The sequence below is a fragment of the Corvus brachyrhynchos genome, unplaced genomic scaffold (assembly GCF_000691975.1).
Source record: "Corvus brachyrhynchos isolate BGI_N302 unplaced genomic scaffold, ASM69197v1 scaffold255, whole genome shotgun sequence".
NCBI lineage: Eukaryota > Metazoa > Chordata > Aves > Passeriformes > Corvidae > Corvus > Corvus brachyrhynchos.
In genome coordinates, this window is record NW_008238358.1 from 2,796,928 (window position 1) to 2,821,810 (window position 24,883).

Genomic DNA, 24,883 nt, shown 5'->3' on the forward strand with positions numbered 1-24,883 from the left:
GGCCGCGCCCCCTTCGCTTCACCTCGACACACCTGCCCGGCGGGGCCGGCAAAGGGGGGAGATACTGCAAACTTGTCCTAAAATTTCCCGCCTAGCTCCGGGCTTGCAGCTCCACCCAAGCGTAGGACCGTGTTCTGGGAAAGGAAGTGTGGAGAATATTGAGTTTTCCTTTTAGATTTAGGAAGAAATCCCAGTACCCCTGTATTGAAAGCCTTCTCCACCGTCGCTGTGCTGAGGGGGTCTTCCTTGCTGTCCCTCGCTGGGGGGTATTTGGTTCCTGAAACCCGTGCTGCAGAAGCAGAGCACAGTGTGCCTGGCCTACCCATGTTGTGCAAGACTGCTCGCTGCTGATGTCTCCTTCCTTTCATGTGTGATGTAGTCTGAACAACCCCCCATGGCTTCTTTTACATTTTAGAGTAACTTTTTCACATTCCTGTTCAGTTTTTCAGTTGCTGACAAAGTTAGCAGCCATGACTCCAGACAGCAAATGAACAAAGGAAAATGAGCATTGTGCAAGAGATCTGGTATTTAGGAGGCCTTGAAAGGGCTCCCTTGATCTTAGCAAGGAGCTTTACTGTGCACGTTTTCAGCAATCAGTTGCTGACTCTTGATTAAGCTCATACTGAGTTGTGTTCATCCTGAAATTAAGGCTGTTACTTCTATCTGCAAACCTTGCCTCGTTGAAGTCCTTTGAATACTAGGCCTTCCCTGTAGCTATAATAATCCCTGTATATGAGTAACCTATGTATAATGGTATTTCAAACCTGAGGAACAAGAACAGCAGAACTTTAAAATGAAAATTTAGTTACAAAGATTACTTACTATGTCTGGAATAAAATCCAGTATGATTTAAACTCAAATATTATACACATTAGAAATAACGTGAGGTGGCAGACTATCATCCCCTAATGGAAATTCAGAACATGGCATTTTAAGATTGTTGAGATAAAACCCTCATTTCATTTCCATTCAGTTAGAGGAAATGTGGAAAATTTAACACTTCTGCAAAATGCTGAGCAACTACCAGAACAGGGCACTGAGGCAATGCAGAGTGAAACATGTCATCCTGACCACATGCAGATGTGTAGTTTCTGGAATGAGATCAGCACAGTGGAAGATGCGACAGTCAGTCAGCAGTGTATCTTTTTTTAAGTCCTCATCTCTAGAGCCATCAGAGGGCTTCTCTGGATGACACTGTTTTGTGTAAAGGAGTCAAACAGCTCCTCAGCTGCTATTCATCTTCCTTCCAATTACTGACATCAAAGGAGTTAAAACAATCAACAGCAGCTGTGAATCTGCATTTCTACTGCTCAAGGAGTTTTCCCCCTCATTTTCAAAGCAGCAAAACAAGCATGATTCAGAACTGAAATGCTAAATTGTGGTTTAGTTGGTGAGAAATTGTAACATGGTTGCACCACCATGATGCAGGAGCCGTGTTGTGATGTTAAGATGGTGGCAGGGTTCCGAGCTGACAGAAGAAGGTAGATTCTTAAGTCGTGGGATTCAATTATTGGCACATAAATAGCTGTTTATCAGCTATGATATGAAATTGAGAACTGTACCTCACCTATCAGGAGGAAATTTGTGTGTTGTCTCCTAGACTCTGCTAGAGTGGATGTGATCATAATCCACCAGGCATCAATGAAATCAGTGGAATATAAATTACTGGAGAGTGAGAAATCTGTATTATGAGAAATATTTGCAGGTTTCGGTACCATTCAGGTGCAGGACCAGTCAGAGAGCAGAATAAGTGCAACTGACAATATGGAGTAATGGAGAGAGAACTTGAGTTTTATTAGGGATTAAGAGAATTTGCAGAAAAGGTGGAACCAGCACTGGAAGCCAGATACCTGTATTTACAAATCAAATATCAGTTATATATCAGTTTATGTATCAGTTATCCTGAAATTAAAAAAAAAAAATCTCCCCAAAACATATTGCTGCTATGCAATCAGAACAGCACATCTCCCACAGTCCTTTGTGGGTTAATAACACTACAAGGAAAATATCGCAGTGACTTGCTCTTGTGCTTGAATTTGGTTCACCGTCTAAGGCAATTTCAGAGGAGCCAGTGGGATGATTTGTTAATTTTATTAGTCCACAGTTTGGCAGCATTTTTTATAGCAGATGTATGCATTTCATCTGACTGTCCTCGTCTCTTGCTGCTCATTCTTGAATCATACTGCTGCCCCTGTTACACTGATAGCGATGCCATGAAGATTTTTTGCCTTTTCTTTTATACCCCTGTTATACCTTTTTACAACTTCTGTATTCTTAGTGCTTTTTGCCTACATTCTTAGACTTGTTTGTTCAGCTAAGAGACTAAACATTTTAGAAGCTTCGTAGCTAGGGATCAGTGTGCCCCATACCCCAAAGTCCTCTCCAGAACACATTCTGTAAACTAAGATAGAACCATCCAGGGGAAGGTTCCTTCAGGAGGGGGGCTCATTCAAGCCTCTCACTGGGGAATTTTTGATAGATATGCTAATTACTAAGACCTATAATGTTATACCAGGTCTTTTAGGGGTGTGATTTGTGGTGTGCATTGCGGTGTGCATTTCGGTGCATTCGACCTGGACGTGTGCACCTAAGGATCCTTAAAATAAATACCAAGGTAAAATCCCTTTTTCCCTTCTAACCGTGTTTGACTCTTGATTTTAAGACCAGGAAAAGGCATCAATAGTGTTCAGAGTCTGAGCAGTTAACCACATCAGAGAAGTGATCTGGGTTAAAAATAACTCAGCAAAACCCCCCAAACCTAGATCAGATTTGTAGTTTGTATATTTTGTGGCTGGCCAGTTGTATAGGTTGTATTTATAGGGTGGTTTAAACTGATGCTGCAGCTTTAGGAACTTTCTCAGGTAACAGCCTTAACTTTCTAGAAGTGGCAAGTCTGCAAAGTTAAAACCTACACATTACCTTAAAACAAAGCAGAAATCCATTTCCCCAGCACTGATCTCCTGCTGGAGCTCAAGGATCTTGGTCGAAATACTCTTCTGCATGAGTCCCAGCTAAAAAAGAGCTATGTTAGAGTAAACCAGAATTACTGGTGCTAAATGTCAACAAACATCATATGAACAAGTTCTATAAAAGTTCATTTATGGTCCTTCAATATTTAATATTTCAAATGCAATTATGAAGTAGTAGCTACTGTTGAGATTTTAATTTGTTAGCTTTTGCATTTGGGCGGACTATGAAAGAAAGTTACTGGAAAACAAACAAGCAAAAAATTTGTCTTCCCCATGTTCAATTTAGGAAAAACAGTGGTTTCGGTCTTTAATCGCTCTGTCATCATTGCTTACCTGTAATACATGCCAGTGCTGATGAGAAGGGAAAGAAAATCACTGAAGGAAGAACATACTGATTCTGAATGTCAGCTCTCTTCTTTGGAACATATACTACACCCTTTTTGACTCCTGAAGCTGGAAGGCAATTAAGTCCTGTGTATGGACTGGCATTGGGTAACTGATCACATGACTGCTTTTGCTGTGTTGTAAATACATGAAAGCACATGTTGCTAAACATCTTCATGGATATGGCTGCTTTCAGCTGTGTCTGTCCCTGGTCTCCTGTGTGTCATGTAAGCCTATCACTGCTTGTGGAAGAGTGTCTCCAAATCTACTCTGAATTAGAAATAAAAACAATCCATGGCTGAATTCCTGTTCCTAATTAGAAAGACTTGAAAGTTTAATTTTTAAATCGTCTAAATACTTAAATAGTGCTATTTCAAATTTGAAATTTCTAAACCTTTCTGATTTACTGAAACATGGAAAATCTAGGAGTTTGGTCAGACCATAACTATGTCTTGTTTTTCCTGTAAGCTTCTCCCCTGCTGCTCCCCAACAATGGCAATGGGCCACAAAGTCTATTATTCATATGCTGTCATCTGAGAAATTATAGAAGGCAAATAAATACACTCTTACATTTGCCTCTAAGGTTCTCTTCAAGAAACTTCATCTTCCCTCTGCTGTAAAATACATGTGAGCCTGCATGAAGAGGTTATATTGTCCACTGACAAGGATAATTAAGCACAGATGTCTGAGGCACCAAAAAGAAGCAAATGTTAGCAAGGGTCTTAATTTAATCATTTTGCTTATATTCTATTTAGAGATCTGAATTTCAATTAGAATCAGTTAAAGAGGAACAATCTTTTAGTTTAATCAGCTTTAAACTCAACTTTTTAGGAAATATTTTAAAGAAGATTTTTTCTTCCCTTGAACAATTGTGCTGCTGAAGTAAAGACAGATCTCCCAAAAGAGCTTTCCAATATTTAAACAAATAATAGTGTCATACAGACAATGACTATGGCAACCTGACTAGGAGAAGCAAACAAAAAGATTTTTATCATTAACAACAGCTTAACTAATAACTGCATTTTGATTTACAGATAGATAGGACTGGAAATTAATAATTATATGTATATGTGTGATTAATGCATCACATATCCTTTATTCTTTCTTAAAATTTCGTCTAAGATTCTTGAGTTGCAAGATCAGACACAACTAAATAACCAGTTCTGAGCAGAATTGGGCAGTAACCTCTTTTCCCATCCCAAAGGAATTGCTGAGCTTTTGCAACTTTCCCATCTGAAATTAAAACAAAGAGTGTTTTCATGTACCATCTCTGTGCTTTCCTTTGCAAAAGTCTGGCCCAGCACAGTTGTAGCATTTTTTCATTATTATCACTTTTTAAAACAAATATTTTAGTTAGATGTAGTTACTTTAAGATGAAAAGGAAATACATATATTCAGAGAATTTCAACATAAAATATGATGTAGTTTTCTTTTTGTTTTCAAAATTAATAATTTATTTAAATCAACACTTTCCTATAATTAATTTCCCATAATTAATGTTTCAACATATTCATCTCTACATATAAAAAAATCCTGACCATTTCTTGATATTGTGTTTCTGGTTTTTTCATATTTATATTCTTCCATGGGTTCCACATGGCTGCTGATGAGATTGGATGCAGTGGGAATGGAACAGAATCTGAAAAAACTTTGTCTAGATTTATTTCCTAGCTTCAAAGCAATTTTAAGTTAGACATTGGTCTGTTGCATCTGCTAAGCAAGATAAACCAGAGAACAAGGTAAAAGCACAAGCTTTGGTTATTTAAAAAAGTAGGTATTAGTTTTGCTGAAAAGAAGGATCAGTTCTGTACTCAGGTATGAATTTATGTAGCACTTACCATCAGTGATAGTTTCAATTTGTGTCAGTGTTTGAGTATGTGCATATGTCAATACAATATAACAATGTTATTATATTAATACATATTAATTGTTATTTTCCAAAGGTGTCCATACAAGGACACTTAAATGATTGAATATTTTCAGAGGAGTGTGAGTGTTCTTTGTTGTCTCTCTCATTTATTTTAATTTTTTTTAATAATAATTTTTAACAAAAAAATATGCATGGTCCATGATTGGTGCAAGTTGTACAATTAATGGTTTGGAAACTGTGACTCAAACGATGCTGACCATAAAAAAAGTAAGTGCTGTGAAAACAGCCCCCAAATTAGAAAGGTTTTGGTTGTGTGTGGACCATGTTCTTTCAGCAGTGACAACTGTATTTCAGATAGGAAAAATACCTCACAAGACCCCCTTATTTCTTGAAAAACAATCCACCAAAAACCCAAACTGAAACAGTTGTTGGAAGAGAACTGTTGAAAGGAAACATCTGGAGGAAATGCCATTCCAATTTCAGTCTTGTCTTCGGTATACCATAACATACATTTTTCAAGATGTGATACTGTGCTTCATCAGACAGCATCACAATGAGATCATACCTCTGAATATGGACTCCAGGTCACCTTTGTGAAGGATGGTAATCATTATGTCTGATTCTGCTTCCTGAGAGAGTATATTGAAAATATTTCTCATCAACTGGTCATTTCTTTGATGCTAGCATGAAATCCTAGATATGCACAAAATGATTACTGCACAAACTCCTAATCTGTGTGAGGATGGAAGCAGGCATCTCAAAACAGGAGCCAGCCCTGAGAGTTCAAGAGAGTTGCAGAGAAAAGTCTAAGACAAGCTACAGCTACATCCAGAACAAAAATATGATAAGAAGGAATTATGGTAGAAGGCAGTGAAAACTGGGTGATTTTGTATAGCCATATGAAAAACAGGACACTTCTGGAATTTTTCAGAAGAGATGAAAAGAAAATATTTTTCTAGATTTTTGTGTATCTTATGTTTGTATATTAATATTTTTCTAGTACTCCTTTCATGGATACTCTTAGTATGATTCCAAAACCCATCCATGTCTTCATGGATTTATTTTTAAATATTTTAAAAATTAGGGAAAACAAAAGCTTTCTGGCAAGCTATCTGAGCTCTAGTTGTTAAAATGTCAACTTAAAATGCCCTCAGTGCTGGCATTACATTCGTAAGTAGTTATTTGCCAGCTGTGTATCTGATTTCATAGTTATCAGGTCCAATAAAAGTTTAGACCCTGACAAATTAAATATTAAGGAGACCAAATCTGTATCATTGTTATGTAATTTAAAAGAGAATTTTTTTCAAGTTACAGTCTCATTGAAGGAAAATGAAGTAGTATTGAGACTAGGCAGATAACCAAGTACGTTGAGGATATACTACTAAGAGTTCATCCACTTGCAAGTAAACTTAGTTGTCCTGGTTCCTGGTTTTTTGTCAAAGTAGGCTGTGTCTATTTGCCTGTTTGTTTGACTGGTTTTTTTCCTCTGTATAGTAATCTATATAATGGACACCATAAACCATGTTAGAAGTTGCTATAAAACTTGTAATGAAATAAACCAGTGAGCTGCTGTTCTACTTGACAAAGTTTCTCTGAGTTGTCCTTGCTCTGTTTTAGAGTACTGCATGTAGTAGCTTTTATATTTTCTTTTTTAGGTTTTGGTTTTGATTAATTATCAAATGGCTTAATTGTCAGTTTATTTCTGAAATGTTGTAATCATAGCTGGGTGTATTTGAAATGTATGTGGCCTTTTGTGCACTTGTAAAATCTGTAGACTTATTGCCCAATATACATGTATACACTATGTACATATGTATTTTAATCCCATATTCCATGGGTTATGTCTTCTGTTGCAAAATGGACCGGAGCATTCATAGCATACTCATACTTTTGCATTTACTTATTCTAAAAGTTTACACATTCTAGATATTTGGGAATATTTAGATAGATTGGGATCAATTTAAAAAAATGTTATTCCCCCTTTTCAGAGCAGGTGCACCACAGTGTAATCTATACTGAGAAGAGAATACCCTGAGTGCATTGTTTCTTCAGTTACCAAAGAATATTGATATTCAGCTTTTTTGGCTAAAATACATCACTCCCAAAACAATTGTGTGTTACAGCAACACAATAAACAAGATGCCTTAACAAATTTTGGCAAAGGAGCCTTCTTATAAAAAAAATGTAATTCATAGACACTGGTGATTTCCTAAGGAAGGAATAATTTTCTTTCCTTTTAATGTAACAGTACTTCCAAAAGTTAAGGAAAGGCCATATGTGTGTCTTGCACATAGTGGTAGTTTGCATCCAACTACACTTGCTGGTCTGTGACTTTGTGGGGAGATCTGTACAGATACACAGAGCAGTTACTCTCTGCATATATGTTTATGAAGGAGTAGAAAGCACAGTGGAACTGGCTGTTTAATAACTCCAGTGAGAAAATCACTCATGTCCTGGAGGACCATGCAGGCACACGTGCAGCTGTAGCATGGCCCTGAATTTTAGTGAACTGAAGGTTCAGCTTGTACGTGAGCTCCTCTTTAGAGACCCAGAGACTGAGTTTGTACCCGCTCCCAGCTTTGTCTGGGAGCTGATTCCCCGGCTGTATTTGATTTCCCCCAGCTGCTGCACCGGGGAGCTCAGGGGGTGGCCATGTCCTGCTCATGTTCCCTGTGCTCTCTCCCATCTTGTCCCGAGTCTGAAGAGGCTTGGCCAAATCCTTGACACCTTGCAAGGAAGGCGTTGTGCCTTGAGCCTTGAGGGATTGCCACAGGCCGCTTAGGCCGTGCCTGGCAGGGCAACGGCACCAGGGCGGCTGCAGGCACCCTGTGGGCCAGGCGGGGGTCACCCTGCGCTGCACGCAGCCGGTTCTGGCCGGTTCCGGCCTGTTCCAGCCGGTTCCAGCCAGCTCCCTCAGTGGCCCCTGAGGGCTGGGCCAGGCAGCCATGCTGGCAACACCTCTGACAGTCCCTGACAAAGGGCAAAGCACTGCTCAGGTGGTGATGTGTGAGGGGAAAAGAGTGAGGGAACAACCCTGGGAGCAGCAGGGGCAGGGCAGGAGCGGGAAAGGCGCAGCAGGTGCCAGAGCAGAGACTCGCCTGCAGCCTGGGAGGACAAAACGCCATTTTTGGAGCTGTGGCTCCTCCTGAACCCCATCCTGGAACCAGGGGATATGGCCTGGAGGAACTACTGGCTGTGGAGAGCCCACACTGTAGCAAGCTTTCCTGAGATGAACTTTGGCCCTGGAGAGCTCATGCTGGTGCAGTGTTTTCCTGACAAGAACTGTGGCCATGGACTGCCCATGCTGGAGCTGGTTTTCCCTGACAGGAACCACGGCCCTGTAGAGCACACATTGTAGCCAGTGACAGGAATTGCACCCATGCTGGAGCAGGTTCTCGTAACAGCAACTGTGGCCCTGAGGAGGCTATACTGGAGCAGTTTCTCCTGACAAGAACTGGGACCTATGGAGAGGAACTTCAGCCCATGGACAGGAACCTGCAGCCCCTGGACAGGACCCACAGTGGAGCTGGGGAAAAATGTGAGAAGGAGGGAGAGGCAGGATGGGGCTGTCATGTAGTCATAGCAACCTCACACTCCCCATCCCCTCTGCACCTCTTGGATATGGTTGGGGGATATAGGGGACCTGGGAATGAAAGAGTGAAATTGAGTGGGTGACAAAACTGTTGGTGATGGGGAAGGTGATGTTTTAATTTGCCTCCAAATCTATTTTAACTGGAAAGAATTTTTTTTCTACAACTTGAGCAATCTTTTCCTAATGCCAGTGACTTGCTAGTGGTTTTTCTTGACCCAAAAGCTTTTTCATGATACTTTCTCCCCTTATCCTCTTTGAGCGGGACAGTGAGAGAGCAGCTAAGTGGCTCTCTGGCAGCCAGACAAAGTCAACGCAACACAAAGTTCCAGACCTTTTCCAATTCCTCAATACTGCTTTCAGTGTAAAGATACTGGGGCTGTAAAATTAGAGGTATAACCAATATTCAGGATAATTTTCAAGGTATATGTAAATTAATTTATATCATATCACAACTATGTTCTCTATTTAACTCTCTTACGTAAAACATAATTTAGTACTTTTTTTAACCCTTTTTTTTTTGTGCAGTTTACCATGAGAGTCATGATAAAAGAGGGCTTAATCAAGGTCTAGTACCTGCAGAAGAATCAAGCTAGTTCTTCATAACTAAACAGTAAGAAACCACACATTTTTGATTTTTACAGACTTTAAAGTGATGTTATGTTTCTCATATGATGTATAAGCAAAGGTTCCAGCTCTTGGTTTTACAAATATCTCACTGGGGTTTACAGCTATTACAATCTCAGAATTTTATCTTGTGGTCTCACCTCTGGTAGACCTTCCCTACTATGTTTTCCTCATGAGAATCCTTTCTGGGGCTGTACAGAGGGTTGCAGAATTTAAAAACAATTGGGGATCTTGTCCTCTATATGTGAATTTTATCAGTTTGAGATAAGGTGAGTGGATAATCTACAGAACAGGATTTATGACATAATGCTTAGAGATACGAAAATGCATCATAATTCTAAGAACAAAAGATTTTCTTCTTTTAGGCAGATACAGTTATCTTTTTATGGTCATGATTTTAGAGCAAGTGAAAAGATTATTAATAAAAACCCCACACATATATTTAAACATCATTATAAATCCCACATGATAGCACTTTTCATTTTATATGAAAAATTATGTGGTTATTAACCTACCACATAAGAAAACAGCAAAAATAACTTAGCCTTGTTCTTTCTTGTGACATATCTGAATCACAATTCTCTCTTTATTCTCCAAGTCAGGATTATTCCATGTACAAACCTGACCATAAATGAGCATACAGTTTGCACCACAGACATGCCTGTGGGGTAATAAGACATAATATCTGTTTTGAGAAATGAGTGCTGCTGATCTAAAATAAAACTCTGCTTACTGACATCCCAGAAGGCAGTTCAGAGAAAAGTAAACCAGAATTTGAGTGTCATCACAGATGGATAAAAATAAGATGTTGAATATATATTTTATGTAGCTAAGACAAAATTGTAAGTTTCACAGAAAAACAAACTCAGATCTAGAGCTAACACAGGCTGGACATCTTCAGCAATGGGCCATGGCTCTGTGACCCTCAGTAGCCATTAAAGCTGTTTGGCATTTCCCTTAATGAAGCAGAGATTTGCCCATACTATTCACTATTCAAACTTAGACTCGGTTTGAAATTTTACCTCTTTTAATAGCTAATGGAGTTTTTCCATTGTTTTCAGCCAGGCACAATCTGTGTATTCATTTGGGACTGGGTGAAAACTGAAGCATAATCATTAGATAAAATCAGATTAATGTGCTTTGCAGTGTGATTTTGTTGTTTTTTGTAAGTTTTCTAGCTAATGAAAATTGATCTTCTAATTAAAAGCCTCACAAAAGTTCTGGCATATTTATTTAAAATATGATTACATAAACACTTGGCACAATGTATGAAAAATACGTTCTAGAGTTAAATGAGTTTTCCTAAGATATTTCTATTTTGAGATGATACAGTGTGTTATAATGTCCTTACTACATGGTATCAGTGTTATAAATATTCTGTTTTGTGAAAAGATGTTACATTTTTTTCTTCTGAAGTAGAAGGAAGTGTAATATTGTACATCTCTTTCTGAAAAAAATTTGTTTCTGCTATAAATCTATTGCAGTTACTATGAGGAACAAGTCAATAAATAGCCCTTCTCATGTCCCAGTGATTCATGCACTGGCAGTAAATCTTTCAAAGTCGAGGTTAAAGGTCTTTACAAACATAAAATGTATGAAAATATAGAGTTAAAAGGGCAGTTATCAGTTTAAAAAGAAATCTGTTCCAGATAATTTTGACCATTTACCACTTACTCATTTTCAAAGTTATTGCTTATCTGAGACAGTAAATAAGGCATAAATGAGCAAATCTCATAATCAACCAAATTTTTGTATTTTGGAAAGCCCGAGTTGGGTATATCTCTTCATGAATACAGTAGTAACCTTCTGAACCCAACTGAGTCACGTGCAGAAATACCTGCATTACTTTTCTAGCTTTCTTCTTGTCTAGATCCATTCTTTTATTTACCTCTGGTTTTTAAGATCAGCAATGTCTACTTTTTTTGAAATTATCCTTAGGTTTGTATCATCATCTCTGTTTTCAGAAGCTTTTTGAATATTCATCTTGTGTTGGCTGCTTCTTCTCCTTTCATGGTTTAGCTCTTGAAAATGCTATTAGATACAGTTTGTGAAGACTGTGAAGCCAAATAGCTCTGTTTAGTCACATGTGTAAGTCCAGTAGTACAATTCTACTCCAAAACAGGTACTGGAGTCACAGTCACTCAGTTTGATGTAGCCAACAAATGCTAAATATTTTTTAAAGTATTGCTCTTTTCTATAAAAAGGGCAATCCAGTGCTTTTTAAATCATTAGAGGCTGCAATGACTGCTGGAATTCAGGTTTATTCTTCAGAGAAGGGTAGAGCAATCCCAGAAGTTAATAGTAGGTGCCTGCTTTCCACAAGAGAAGAGAATTGTAGCTTTTCAAATGTCTTCATGCTTAAATGGAACAAGTTGACTGATGGAAATCTCAGTGCAAATGTTAGTGTTCCCTGAAGTTTGTTTTATTGTAATTTTTTTCTGTTAATCATTGTTCATGTCTGCTGTCAAGTACAAGCAATGGGTAATTATTCACAAGGGATTTTGCTTTTCCTTTGTTTGCATATTAATTTCTACAAAAGATAAGGCAAAAAGAAGTATTGGCATTAAAATTTCAGAGAAAAAAGAGTAATCTGGAAACAAAAACGTTTCACTTACAATCATGAATTGTTTGGAGTCCATTACTGTAATGAGTCAAAGAATCATAGAATCATAGAATACCAGATTTGAAGGGACTTCAAGGATCATCTGGTCCAACCTTTCTTGGCAAAAGCATAGTCTAGACAAGATGGCTCAGCACCCTGTGCAGCTGAATCTTAAAATTGTGCAGTGTTGGGGAATCCATCACTTCCCTGGCGAGACTATTCCAATGGCTGATTGTTCTCATTGTGAAAAATTTTCCTTGTGTCCAACTGGAATCTCTCCAGGATAAACTTGTAACCATTACCACTTGTCTTTTCCATGTGAGTCCTTGTAAAAGGGGGATTTCCATCTTCTTTATACCCATCCTTTAAATACAGGAACATAGTGATAAGGTCTCCCCTAAGCCTGAACAAAGCCAGGTCTTGCAGCATTTCCTCATATGGCAGGCTTCCCAGTCCTTGGATCATCTTTGTGGCCCTTCTCTGGACCCTCTTCAGCCTGTTTGCATTTTTTTTGTGTATCAGGGACCAAAACTGAGTCCAATACATTGTGCTCCTGTATTATGTTTTCCCAGGTTCAAGGTTCTTGTTAGCCCACTCTTCTGGCGTATTCAGGTCTTCCTGCAGGGTGGCTCTCCCTTCCAAAATGTCCACTTCCCTCATCAGTTTGGTATCATCAGAAAATTTCATCAGAGTACACTTGATCCCATCATCCAGACAATTTATGAAAATATTAAAGAGCAGTATGCTCTATATCGATCCTTGGGGGCCTTCACTTTAAATACAGGAAGATATCGAATGTAGATACAGATGTAGCTATAGATGCAGTTGTATACACACACATACGTCCAGGAAAGGCAAAATAACTATCTTTTAAAAGGGTTAAAATTGGTGCCTATGCATCTTTTAAAATTACATATTAAACATGGCAAACTGTCTTTCAACAAGGACTGTTGTCACTGTAAAGAGAGAATGCAGCAAGCACTGTGCTACTTGCAAGTAGGGAAACGTTTGTTTAAGTCTGGGGTGATATCTGAAGCACAGATTCATAAGCACAAAGGAAGTGTCATGTACAGTTCTGGTATTTAGATCAAAATTGCAGCTCTGGATCCAATCAGTTGAGCACAGGGTCTGACTTCAATCGATGCGTGTAGGAGTAAGTAAGTGTTTGCCATCTAAGGCTGGAACAGCCGGCAGAGCTTACAGTGAGCCGTGACTTGTAGAGAAATACACCATAGTAAATCATGCAGATCATATATTAAAAACTATAAGATGCAGCACTACAGTTTGTTAGGCAGACTGCAGACTTTTATTCCATGTCTCAAAGGTAAATGGTATGTGCCTGAGGGAGGGTTGGGGATGAGAGGTCAGTGGAGTTAAACTGATTTACACCTGCTGAGAAGCTGGTATGGTGAGTTATTTCCAATCACTCCTTGAGCAGTAGGTATTTATTTTTATCTTTCTAAAATATTTTCCCCCACTTGCCTCTGTTAGCAGTCCTTGCTGACATTAAATATTTGAGAGCAATTTTGCCACAAGTAGGACCAGTTTCAGTGACAGCTGAAGTTTTCCCATAAAATTGTGTGGATTATGCAATTTAAATGGACAGAATTCAATCTCAGCTGCCTGTCATGTTGATCATAATCACAGTTACTTTTTAGAGAGTATTTTTGTAGTCTTTGCACATATGATCTCTGCAACTCAGAGTGTTTGCATACCACGCAGCATCTGGCTCGGTTTTTACAGGATCTTAACAGATGCAGTCAGGAACAATGTAAAACTCCCTGATGTCTAAAAATAATTGTATTTCAGTAATCTCTTATGCTATAATCACTGTCCCATACAAATGTAATAATCATAAAGCATTGGAAATGACTCCAAAAAATCAGAGGAAGTGCCCACAGCATGTTGCCACTGAATCTTTTCTTTAACAAAGAAGAACTATTAGAGAATACTAAAGAAAATACTTACCTAAAGTGCTTACTTAAGGAAATAGATTGAAATCTGTGTCAAGATAGTTTTAATTAAATCATATTAGAAATACTTTGAATATCATATTGACTCTCCATATAAAAGAAATAAATGGCATATTTTCTTGAAGTATTACTAGTACTTGGCCTGCATGATTTTATGTTAAGGAGCCTACAAAATTGCTTCCATTTTCTTCATATCAACAAGAAAGAAAACCGTGTTTCATTTCTGTCTGAAGTATAGATACACCATTGTAACATAGTGGAAGGAAGTCTTGGGCTCATACTTTTAGTTCTTCCACAAAAGTATCATTGACTGAAGAGAATGTTTTGCCTGAACAGAAAGTCAGAGGCCAGGATGAAATGCCAGATGAAGCAGACTGCTTATAGTAACTTTAACATAAATATCATGTCCAACAACTGTGAGGAACTCCAAGTACAAATCATGTGTAACCCTTTCAGATCCATGCAGCAGATCTGAAGTTAAAACCCATTCTCAAGGTAGTTGCTGAAAAGAAGAAATAATTAGGTGCTGAAAACATAAATAGGTACTGCAAAGTCTGCAACCACTCATCAGTAAAATTATATTTGGGGATCTTTGTTGTAGAGACAATCATAAAGCTAACATTTATCTACATTTTCTGCCTTCTGTCCAAGTTTTCATTGGCAGGAAGAGAGGAGTCTGGGTGTTTGGGATTCCCAGGGTTCCAGCAGGACTCTGGGCTACAGCCTTTGGAACTAGTAACCACTAGTGTAGTAACCACTACTGGACTACACCCACTGTACTGGAAATCACTACATATTGCTTTTTTTATTCAGGACAGGTGTAATGAGTTGGAAAATGAACAAAGTAAGAACAATATTAGGTATGACTCTTCAAAGGCCAAAAGTTTCAAGCTAAGCATGAAACAGGTGTCTGAAATGGTGTGGATTGAGGAGGGATATAGTGAGACCAGCATGCGCATATTGGTAATCAAAGTGAGATCAGGATCTGTGAGCAGTGTGTGCGAACGGATCAAGCACATCTCTCCTGATGCTTGAGACTTGTATGTCAAGGAAAAAGGAAATGAAAATTTTGTTAGGCAGCTTACTCAGACCAGAATGAGCTTTGAAATCTGACGTCTCCATGTAGTACCAGGAAAGATATCGCTAGTTAGTCAGATTATCCCCTCAACACAAAGTTAAAAAAATTTAATATAAAATAATAAAAAGCTCCAATCCCAAACCCAGGAATTGGATTTGTCTAATGATTTAGGGATTCTAAAGGTAAATGATTTTCAGGTATGCTTACTTTTATGAAACAGAGATCAACTAATTAACAGCTAAATAACATGTGACTTGAGTGATCTATCACATATAATTATGTGCAAATAATAGCCTTACATTTCAGATAATCCATAGGCAGTAATTTGTTTGGACAAGTGTCAGTGAGCAGTGATGAATAGCAAGCAAATTTTGTAAAATCATTATTCATTTGTGGTTCAGTTCTAACAGGAAAAATGACATGTGGTAAACAGTGTTAATTTTGAATGTTCATCCAATTCTGCTAGAAGGGAAAAGATGACAAGGTTTCAATTCTCATATTCAGCCATTCATTTCTGTATTGCAAATAAGGCATAGATAGCAAGTCAAGAATGTGCTCCTTACAACAAGAGCAACTCTAGCTGTGTGTACAATAAAACATTCTTTGGTGATAGTATTAATCCAAAAATGCCAGATGTATAATATTTTCATGTGTGCTTTTCTTGTCAGTTTCATGTGATTCCAGTTTTCATCTCCTAAAGCTTTTTGTTTTCAGGAGCCAAGGTACACTGGAGAGCACTCCCAATTATCTGACATCTTTTAAGCATGAAATTTCAGAAATTTAGAATGAAAATTGTAGGATCTGAGAGATGTAGGGTAGCATAAATTATTTGTTAACATACTTTAATTATTATGGGTACTGAATACAATGTTCAGCCAATAGCTAGTGATGTTGTTTGTCCTCTTTTCCATACTACACAAGTTTGCCCTTTCATCTTTTGAATCACACACAGATCTTCTACAGCCATCCTTGGCTTAAAGCTTGGTTGCATGAAAAACCTTTGCTTAATAATTTTTATCATCTTGTGTTAGAGATGTAGTGAATGGTAGGGTTACTTAGCTGCTCCTTTTTTGGACCCTGTTCCTGGGTGACCATTCAAGGTTACATGTGCTCTGATATCCATGTGGAGTAATTTTTCTTCATATAGTCACAGCTTTCAATACTAAAAGTGTCAACTGCAACTTCACAGAAATGGTGTTTCTCTTATCTTCTTCTGAAGGTGAACTGCCATACAGTGCTGCATCTCAGTTATCAGGATATCATATGGTGGGAGTTTACTGATTTTGATACCCTAGTGTAAATTTCACGCAGTTAAATTTTTAAGCAGAATGAATATGGGAAAATTCCTTTGAAGGAAAAAGCACCACTTCTGCTAGTAAATGGTATTTTTGTTAAGGCATTCATCTGTACTAAAACAGTCCTCAGTTTTGTGATCTTCTTTCAATGCAGATTAGAATGTTCTTGAGTTGAAAGTACAGCATAAAATAGAAAACAAAGTGGGTTTCCTCTTTATTATGTTCTATGATGCATATTTTTCACTTCATTGCAAATTTATATTTTCCCCTACTAACTGAAATATATTGTAATTCACTCATTCTCATAGCATATAGCATAACACAGCAACAGCAGGAAGGCAAGGCATTTTGGATTTTTGTATCAGCTACGACAATAAATAGCATGCGTAGGGGAAACCTGAAAAGACTCAGAATCTTAACTCTGTATCTAAGCTTAGTCTCTTAGCTTCTTGTATCTTCTGTTTGTACAGTACAATACTTTTCTCATCTATTATTATGCAGAGTATATTTGAAGCAACAGAACCAAAGCTAGGCACTTACTGAATTAAGTCTGATTTCCTAACTTCAGCAGAACCAGGTCCATCAGGAGGATATAATGCCAAAATACTCATGCTTCTTTTGGTCTTTTGGTCTTGGTGAAACTGATTAAAGCAAGAGCAATTTTGCTGTGGGGCATATGGAAAAATAAAGCTTGCACACTGCTAGGATTTTAGATTCTTAAGCTAATTTCTTCTTAACAAGAATTTTTGTAACATGAATTTGCCAAATACTTTAACCATCTCAGAGAGCAGTGAGGTGACTCAGCAGCTAAAATGAACTATTTCTATTTGGATAGATCTTTCTTCAAACATGTGGTTTGACTTCATCTATCTCCTCATGCTCAAATAAGCAGATACTAGCTAGCTTGTTTCCAGTGATGTGCTAGAAAAAAGGCTTCTGTCCTGCAAAGACCTTATACTAAATGGTATAAAATGCATTAAGGAAGGTACAGGCAAACCATCAGCTCAGCCTGTACAAAGCAGGGAAAATTGTGAAGCACCCAAACTTAAAACTCCCATTTCAGTACAGCAATATTCATACAACAGAATTCACTGTTTTCAAACAATACAACATAATTGTTCCTCTTCTTTTGAAACTTTTAATTAAAACAAATTAAGAGAATTCTATTTCCAGCTTTGGTGACATTTTTTAAGGGAAGGGAGTAGAAGGGATGGAATATCTTTTTTCAGATTAGTTTTTACCAATGCTTCTTATTTCCTATTAACAGGTTTTTGTTCCTACTATCTTCTGACTTGCCTTAAACTATGCCCTGAGAGAATCTAAACTCTGCTGCCCTACAGAGTACATAACTGAATGCTTTTTGAAAAGATCCAGGGAAAAGTCATTCCAGGCCATTTTTCCATAAGGCCTGGGGATTTGGAAGACTGAGCATTTTCTTTCCTATATACCTTGGCAGTGGCTAAAAATTTGTGAAGGGGCTTGGATGTAACTGAGAGACTTTAGTTACAAACAGTATGGTTGGATGGTTTGTTACAGAAAAAGTGGCTTCAGTAGAATTTAGTTTTCATTAGAAAACTCAGGAGCATAAACTCAAATGAGCCTATGAGTTGAAAAATGTACAAAACACTGTTGTGTATCTTGTTTTAGTTGCCTTACTTATTAAAATCACAATAATATTTTAATTATAAAATCTATTTCATGTAAGAAGAAAATTCAAGATAGTTCTTTCCTCTTTTTTGTCCTCCCCTCTATTTGTTTTCAGTGTTAATTTAATGCAGTTGCAGAGCTCTTTCACAATCCAACAGCCATGCTTTACACTAGACCTTTCCATAGAGATTTGGGTAACCAGAAGTTTGATGTAAACAAAGCCCAAACAGAAAATAGCTTTGCAAGGGTCTCCATTTATATGAATGGTTGGATCCTGACAGACAAAAACTTTTGGAAAAAAACCCAATTTTTTTTCACAAATACTTATTTCATTTGACTGGAAAAATTCTGCTATGTTATATTCCCACTCATAAGAACAATTACTTTCCAGTTAAACAAATAAAATGAGATTTTTAAACTTTTTTGCAACACATCTGTAGCTCCTGCAAGCTTTTTAGAGATGCAGCCTGGTATCCCTTGAGTACTTAAAAAAAATCTCATGGTTAATTTAATATCCTCTTGTCTATGCCTCCAGTCTAATGAATGTGCTAGAAAAACTTGTTTATAGAATGAAAATACAAGATTTTCAAAAGTTTTATGAAGTGTATCTGAAGGATTATTCTCTTATCACAGAGAAATAAAAGAAAACGTAACCAATACTCTATTTACTGGTCTTGGATAAGACCTATAACATAGCATGAAAACACTACACATAAAAATACTGAGAATGCTTCTTAATCAGTACTGAATTTATTTCTTGCTGAATATGGGAAAAAGAAGGCTTAAAATTCTTTAAATACTGCTGAGCAGAAGCAGTGCTTATAAATGAAAGTTATATATGATTTCAAGTGAAGAACAAAGAGATTATTGTATGTAAGTGGTAAAGTGGGCTGATTTCTGAAGGACACAATAAAATGGGTGGGAGAATGGGGCAAAGGAAGAAGTTCAGGATCTCTGGTATATAGTACTTTTTTGGTGTGTTCAGAGGTTGTTTCAGAATTGTTGACAGATATGATTATGGTTGCTATCAACAGAAATTAAAATGCAGTTAAATGGGCCAAAACCACAGGAATGGTTTTCTAACTCAAAGGTTTGGGTAGGTCATGTACCCCTGAGTTAGAAATGGCACCAGGTGGAAGCAGCCCGAGATAAAGGCTTCAGTACCACCAGCTCCCTCTAAAATGTAGGGAGATGACAGCTTTCCTGAGTAAATGGAATAAATCTAAAACTGTGCAAGCCACTTTGGTTTTGAACAAGAAGAAAGGAAAACAACTTATTTATCCAAGGAATGTTTCCCATTACCTACGCTGGTCCATTTCCTCTCTGAAGACAAAACATTTTATAAGCAAAAATTTGAGGCATTATTACACTAATTGGGGTTATCTACGTGATAACCTTCTACCCTACATGAGAAATGTCCAGATGACGTCTGCTCTAAGTACAACTCCAGTACTGAATAGGAAGCAGATACAGAAAAAGAAGAAGAGAAAACATTGAGGCTGATACAGTATTTTCTCCATTATCTCTAGCAATTTTTTCTTAACATAAGTATAATACAGTAGTACAGTAGCAGTAGGTGGAAAAAGGAATGAAGGACACACGGGAAGGTATTTCATCTGCAGATGAAATTTTATCTAGGAGGTAATACCTGGCTAACTCACCAAATAAAACCTCTTATAAAATGTTTAATGTCTTCCTTGTGACACAATAATTTTAGTTTGTTACTGAACAATGTTGCAACAATGAAACATTAATGAGAAAAAAAAGCATGAACATTTTTGTAAAGTTACTTGTTAAGTATTTATAAAAAAATGCAAACTGCAGAGCTACTATATTAAATTAAATTACCACCATTTGTGATAAATGGAACATATATTCCATAATAATGTGATTTTAAATTGTTTAAACAATCCAGATAAATGGTGGAGGCAAGACCCTGGAGTTTTTCCTGTTGAATTTAAAAAAGACTAGCTACTGTTGAAAAACCTTAATTCAGTAAATCAGTATCTGTGACATATATGTTAAAAAAAATGTGATACATGGAAAAGCTAGAAAGAAAATCTCTCAATCACAAACAGAAGTTACTGTATCTGGGCAGAAATTTCCCATGATAATCCTTTTCTGTTGAGACATGCAGTTTTAGCTTGGTCAAGTGGACTGAAATTTTTAATATTTATTATAATTTTCACAGGGGAAATAAAAAAGAGAGATGTGATTCCTTGGATTTGTGAATCCCTCCCTGGTCATGCAGCAAAGCCACTGTGGAGCCAGGGCTGCCTCAAAGATGGGACCTTGACCCTGAGAGAGCTCACCCCCTTTGCCATGGGGACTTTGGCTACTGCACAGCTGCTGCCTTTCAGAGTGGGAAGGCTGGAAGCCCACAGAGCTGAGTGACCTGCAGAGGCAGACAAAGGCCCACTTAATGTACTCACCTCATCCTTAGGCTCTGGCTCCAGAGATTCCCACCTGTCCACTTTAACGACCGTGCTAGGGGGTCAAGTGGTTTAATAAGGCCGTTGGTGGCTTTTCCTGACCATTCAGCTTAGAAATCAGTAAATCATGGAAAAATAATTTGCAGGGGCACACCTCCTCAAAGTCTAACCCCATGCAGAAGTCTGAGCCGGAGGCTGAGTACTGTACCTTGAAGGCTGGGTGGATGTGGATGTGTTGGTTGTTGGAGCAAGCACGGTGTTCACTTGAGTCATGGCACAAGACCTTGGCAGCTGTGTGTCTGTGTAGTGTGACGTGTTGTGGAACAGAAGTCTTAGTGCAGAAATCACCATGTACCTGCTATAGCCATTTTGCTTAGCAGACTAATTGGAGATTTTGTGCCACTGAGTGATGTGGTTCTGTCACAGCTGCTGCAGTTTTCTTAGTGCCCCATGACAGAATGAAATAGGCTGACACTCCTAAATTGAACTGAATGGACCTTCAAGTATCTTATTTTCCTGTTCAAGTTTCAAACAGTTCAACTACAAAATATATTTATTCAGTATACAAGAGTATCTGTTGCTGCTTAATTTAAAATGAAAATTAAGTAATGAATCAGAAATTAAATATTAAAAAAATATAAAGCCCAGGCAACCCAGAAAAGAAGGGATTGCTAACATTATGATTGCTTAAGTTCTGAGAGAAAATTTTGCAACTCTGCTACCAATTTTTAATCTTCTGGGTTTTTTCTATAGTATATGAGCAGAAACAGATGTTCTTCCTTACTAACATTTGATCTGTGTGTAAAAAATTAAGTGTATTATATACTGTCAAGGCAATAAGTGATATTTAACCATGCAGAGTCCTGTTAACCTCAGACAGGACTACAATGGTAAGCATCTGTATATTGTCCTCAAACCTTAGAGTAACCAAATATGACAGTCAAGTCTCTATAAATGATATAAAAGTATTTAAAGAAACAACAAGGTTAATTTAGATGATTCCAGACAGAGGCAAGTTTTTGTTTCCAGTAGAGCTGGGGCCATGAAATAGTTTTGCTTTGCATAATTCAACAACAATTTCAGGAATCAATCACACATTTTAAACTTGAATCCTTTTCTTAGGTATTCCAGCATGTTTAGCTTCTTTTCTTCTGGTTGTGCAGGCCAGCCCCAGGGTGGGCTTGAATGGCTGTTTCTGTTTAAGAGGATCACTGTCTGATATACTCTTTCTGTTGCTCCTACTCTGATTCCCTTCTTGACCTGGATCAAAGAAATTGGAAAGTTATGAAGTCAGCTTTTCACTTCAAGTCTCAACTATTCCGGCTGGAATGCCCAAGGGAAAAAAGAATTTAGTAATGATAACTATGTTATTGCTGTCTCACTACTGATCTTCTTGGCCATCAAGTTAGAATAAATTGTGGCAGGGACAGAGCCTGTGTAAATCAACCTCAGGGTTATGACAGAGCAGAGCCATGCTGCAGCTCTTATTCCTTCACAAGGATGTTTTAAGTGAAGTTCCCCTGGATCTAGCATATTTAATAAACAGCAGATCTGATGCTGTTACTTATAATCATAAAGTGTCAGTGGCTTATTTTATATGACCTTTGTGAAAGCTCATTTGTGCACTTCCAAGTATTTGCTCCAAGTTCCCTGTAGTTTATATAGCCAATATTGGTACCAACAAGAGGAAATTCCCCAGAGCAGCCAAGTTGCTTGAATTGAAAAGAGTGCTCGAAATTACTTCTCTAACCCAGCATTTTCCAAAGTCATCACCATAAATCTGCCAAATACATTCCAAACTAGTATTTTATGACAGAGTATTCCCCTTGTTATACCCAATGGAAAAGACAGTAATCCGTGCCTTCTTTGCGTTAACCAAAGAGGCATGCTGAAGAATGTTAATTTAGAAAAGATGAACATGATACAACATTTCATATTAATTTTCAGTTTGGAGAGTACTTATGTAACAAAACAGTCTTAAAGAGCTGGGTGCATCAATGAGACCACTCTTGTTAGCAGATGCAACACTGTAAATAAGGGAAATGTGGTGTGTCATCCAATGGACTAAGTTAATTTATAGTACGTATTAATTAAAAAAGAAAGTCCTACTCTAAATATTATAGAATATACTTAACTGTTTTATTTTCTGGACGAATAGAAATCATAAAATCTGAAACCCCTATAAACCTTCAGGAAAATGTGTGCCCAGCAAAGAAGAAGGATTCTGTGAAAATTTCTCCAAATCACCTGAATTTTGATGCCCTGAGTGGTCATATCATAGTCATGAATGCCTCACTGCTAGCTCCAGTCATGTAAATTGGAGGTACGCCTAAGATGGAAATGTTGGATCCATGTTTGCAAAGTTGGACAGGCTTTGCTCATGTCTTCAATAGTCTTGTGAGACTCTTTTAACATAAAAAAACCCCCCAGGCTGCATTCTGCTGTTTGGTGCAATATCAGAGGAATGAGATGAGCAGAACAACTATAAATAGAAACAGACAAGGATTAGGATATACATTACTATGACCTTTGCTTTCCTTACAGTGGAATTAAACAATACAGATGTACTGAAAGTAGGACTTTGTTGTGTGCCCTGTGATGAAGTTCAGTCCACTGATCTCAAGAATGTGAGACTCTTGTGATCACTAAGGGTGATCCTGAAGTCCCTACCTACCCTCACTGCTCATCAGGCAGGGCTAGGTTCTCTGAAGTAGAAGAATAGCTGTGGACCAGATAATGTACATGTATTTGTATCTGGATTTGCTATAAAGAAAACATTGCTACTCGCTTTGTCAGGGCTTGTGGCAAGGCCACTGACTAGGCACCACTCTGTGAAGAGATTTGGACAGATTCCTGTCACAAGAGCACATTATTTAAGAAAAACAATATGGAGAGCAGCAAGTGAGGTGATTTTATTTCATAAAGCTCTGTCTAATATCACCTAGATGTCGACACTTATGACAAGAAGCAGATTTAAATACTCTTAGCTGATCCATAAGGTCATGTGGCTGCCTCTTCTAGTCTCCCTAGGGCTGGCCCCCCACACCCTCTGGGGTTAGTGCCATGCTTCTTCAATATGTCACAGAAGGGGAATTGAACTCATGGCTTTCATTGTTTTTCCTGGAAGAGAGGCAAGTTTTGTTATGAGGATAAGCTTTCCCTTGTCAAGGGAAACTAGTGTGACATCTCCTTCAGGATGAAGCTTTGATCATTATTCTTACTCTTTTGGAGTTATTTTGATGCTTTTTGTGTAGTGAAGGACTGGCAGGACTGTAACAGTTGGTTATAAATTCCTTTGCATTGAGTAAATGTATTTTTTCCTATATGCTAAAAATTAGTGACATCACCTCTTAACTGTAGTTAATCATTTACCCTATTATAGTTCAGCTGTGTTTGGACAATAAAGAAAAATCTGTCAGACATACTTACCATTTTTTCGGTGCCAAAATTCTTTTCCACAGTTCATTTCCCTATGAAGTTAGCTCCAGTCATTTTGAATTCATTTAGAATAAATGGCTTCTCTCAGTCATCTACCCACCCACAGATGCATGCAAAAAGTGGAAAAGCTTAGTATATCATGTACTAGGAGATTGTGAACAGCAGGCTACATTCCTCCTTGAGATGCAAGGGACCAATTGCTGGGGGTCTGTACTAACCAGTTTATTAGTAAATACATTCCCAAGATTCCAATTCATATGTGTAACTATATTTTACAGACTAATAGCAACTCTTTCTCACTCTTCTCTGAGTTATTTTTAGTGATAACCCCAGATTATTAATTAGCTCAATCACAAATCTGTATAAATGAGGTTGTCATGGTCAACTCAGTTTCCATGAGACAGTTTCAAACACAGCACAGTATCATGGCAATGGCTATCACTGCACCATCTCTATGCCCAGCTCCAGCTCTCTGACACTTCACACATGACATAACCCTAGTATGGGTACTTAAATGTACCATAAGCTTAACTCTAAATTCAAGAAAAACTGAGCCTGAGCCCATGAATTTGCCTGTAGCTAAGCAGAGCTGCACATAAATCCCTAAAAAACATGTTAAGTTAGAGATCTCTTGTTTATCCATTTCATGCTTTCTTTAACATTTAATGCTCCAATTAATTTTTTTCCATATTAATCCACATGTCCTTTCTGATTCCCTTGGATTATGTTTTCTGGATTTATGCTTTCTTGAATTTTTTTTTTTTTGATCCATGAAGAGGAAGATCTCCTTAGTTCCACAGAACTATAACTATCATAGTTATTTCATTCCCACAAGACTGCTGGGAAAAATAATTTTTTGCCGTTAGACACCTGCAATTCTTGGAGCATTATTTTTCTATCATATATTTGTTTGCTATGTAGAGGCTTATGAAAGCAAATTTCAGCTTGTATTAAAATTTGTTGAATACCTTTAGCAGTG

General features: G+C 37.7%; 1 protein-coding gene across 1 annotated transcript in view; it reads right to left on the reverse strand.

Annotated features, from left to right (window-relative positions):
* ITGA4 (integrin subunit alpha 4) overlaps nt 1-3,513 on the reverse strand; it is a 38,965-nt gene extending 35,452 nt beyond the window's left edge. The window contains exon 1 of the mRNA XM_008634837.2: nt 3,303-3,513. Coding sequence (XP_008633059.1) covers nt 3,303-3,513 — 211 coding nt within the window. The remainder of the gene's footprint in view (nt 1-3,302) is intronic.
* Nucleotides 3,514-24,883: the final 21,370 nt, after the last annotated feature.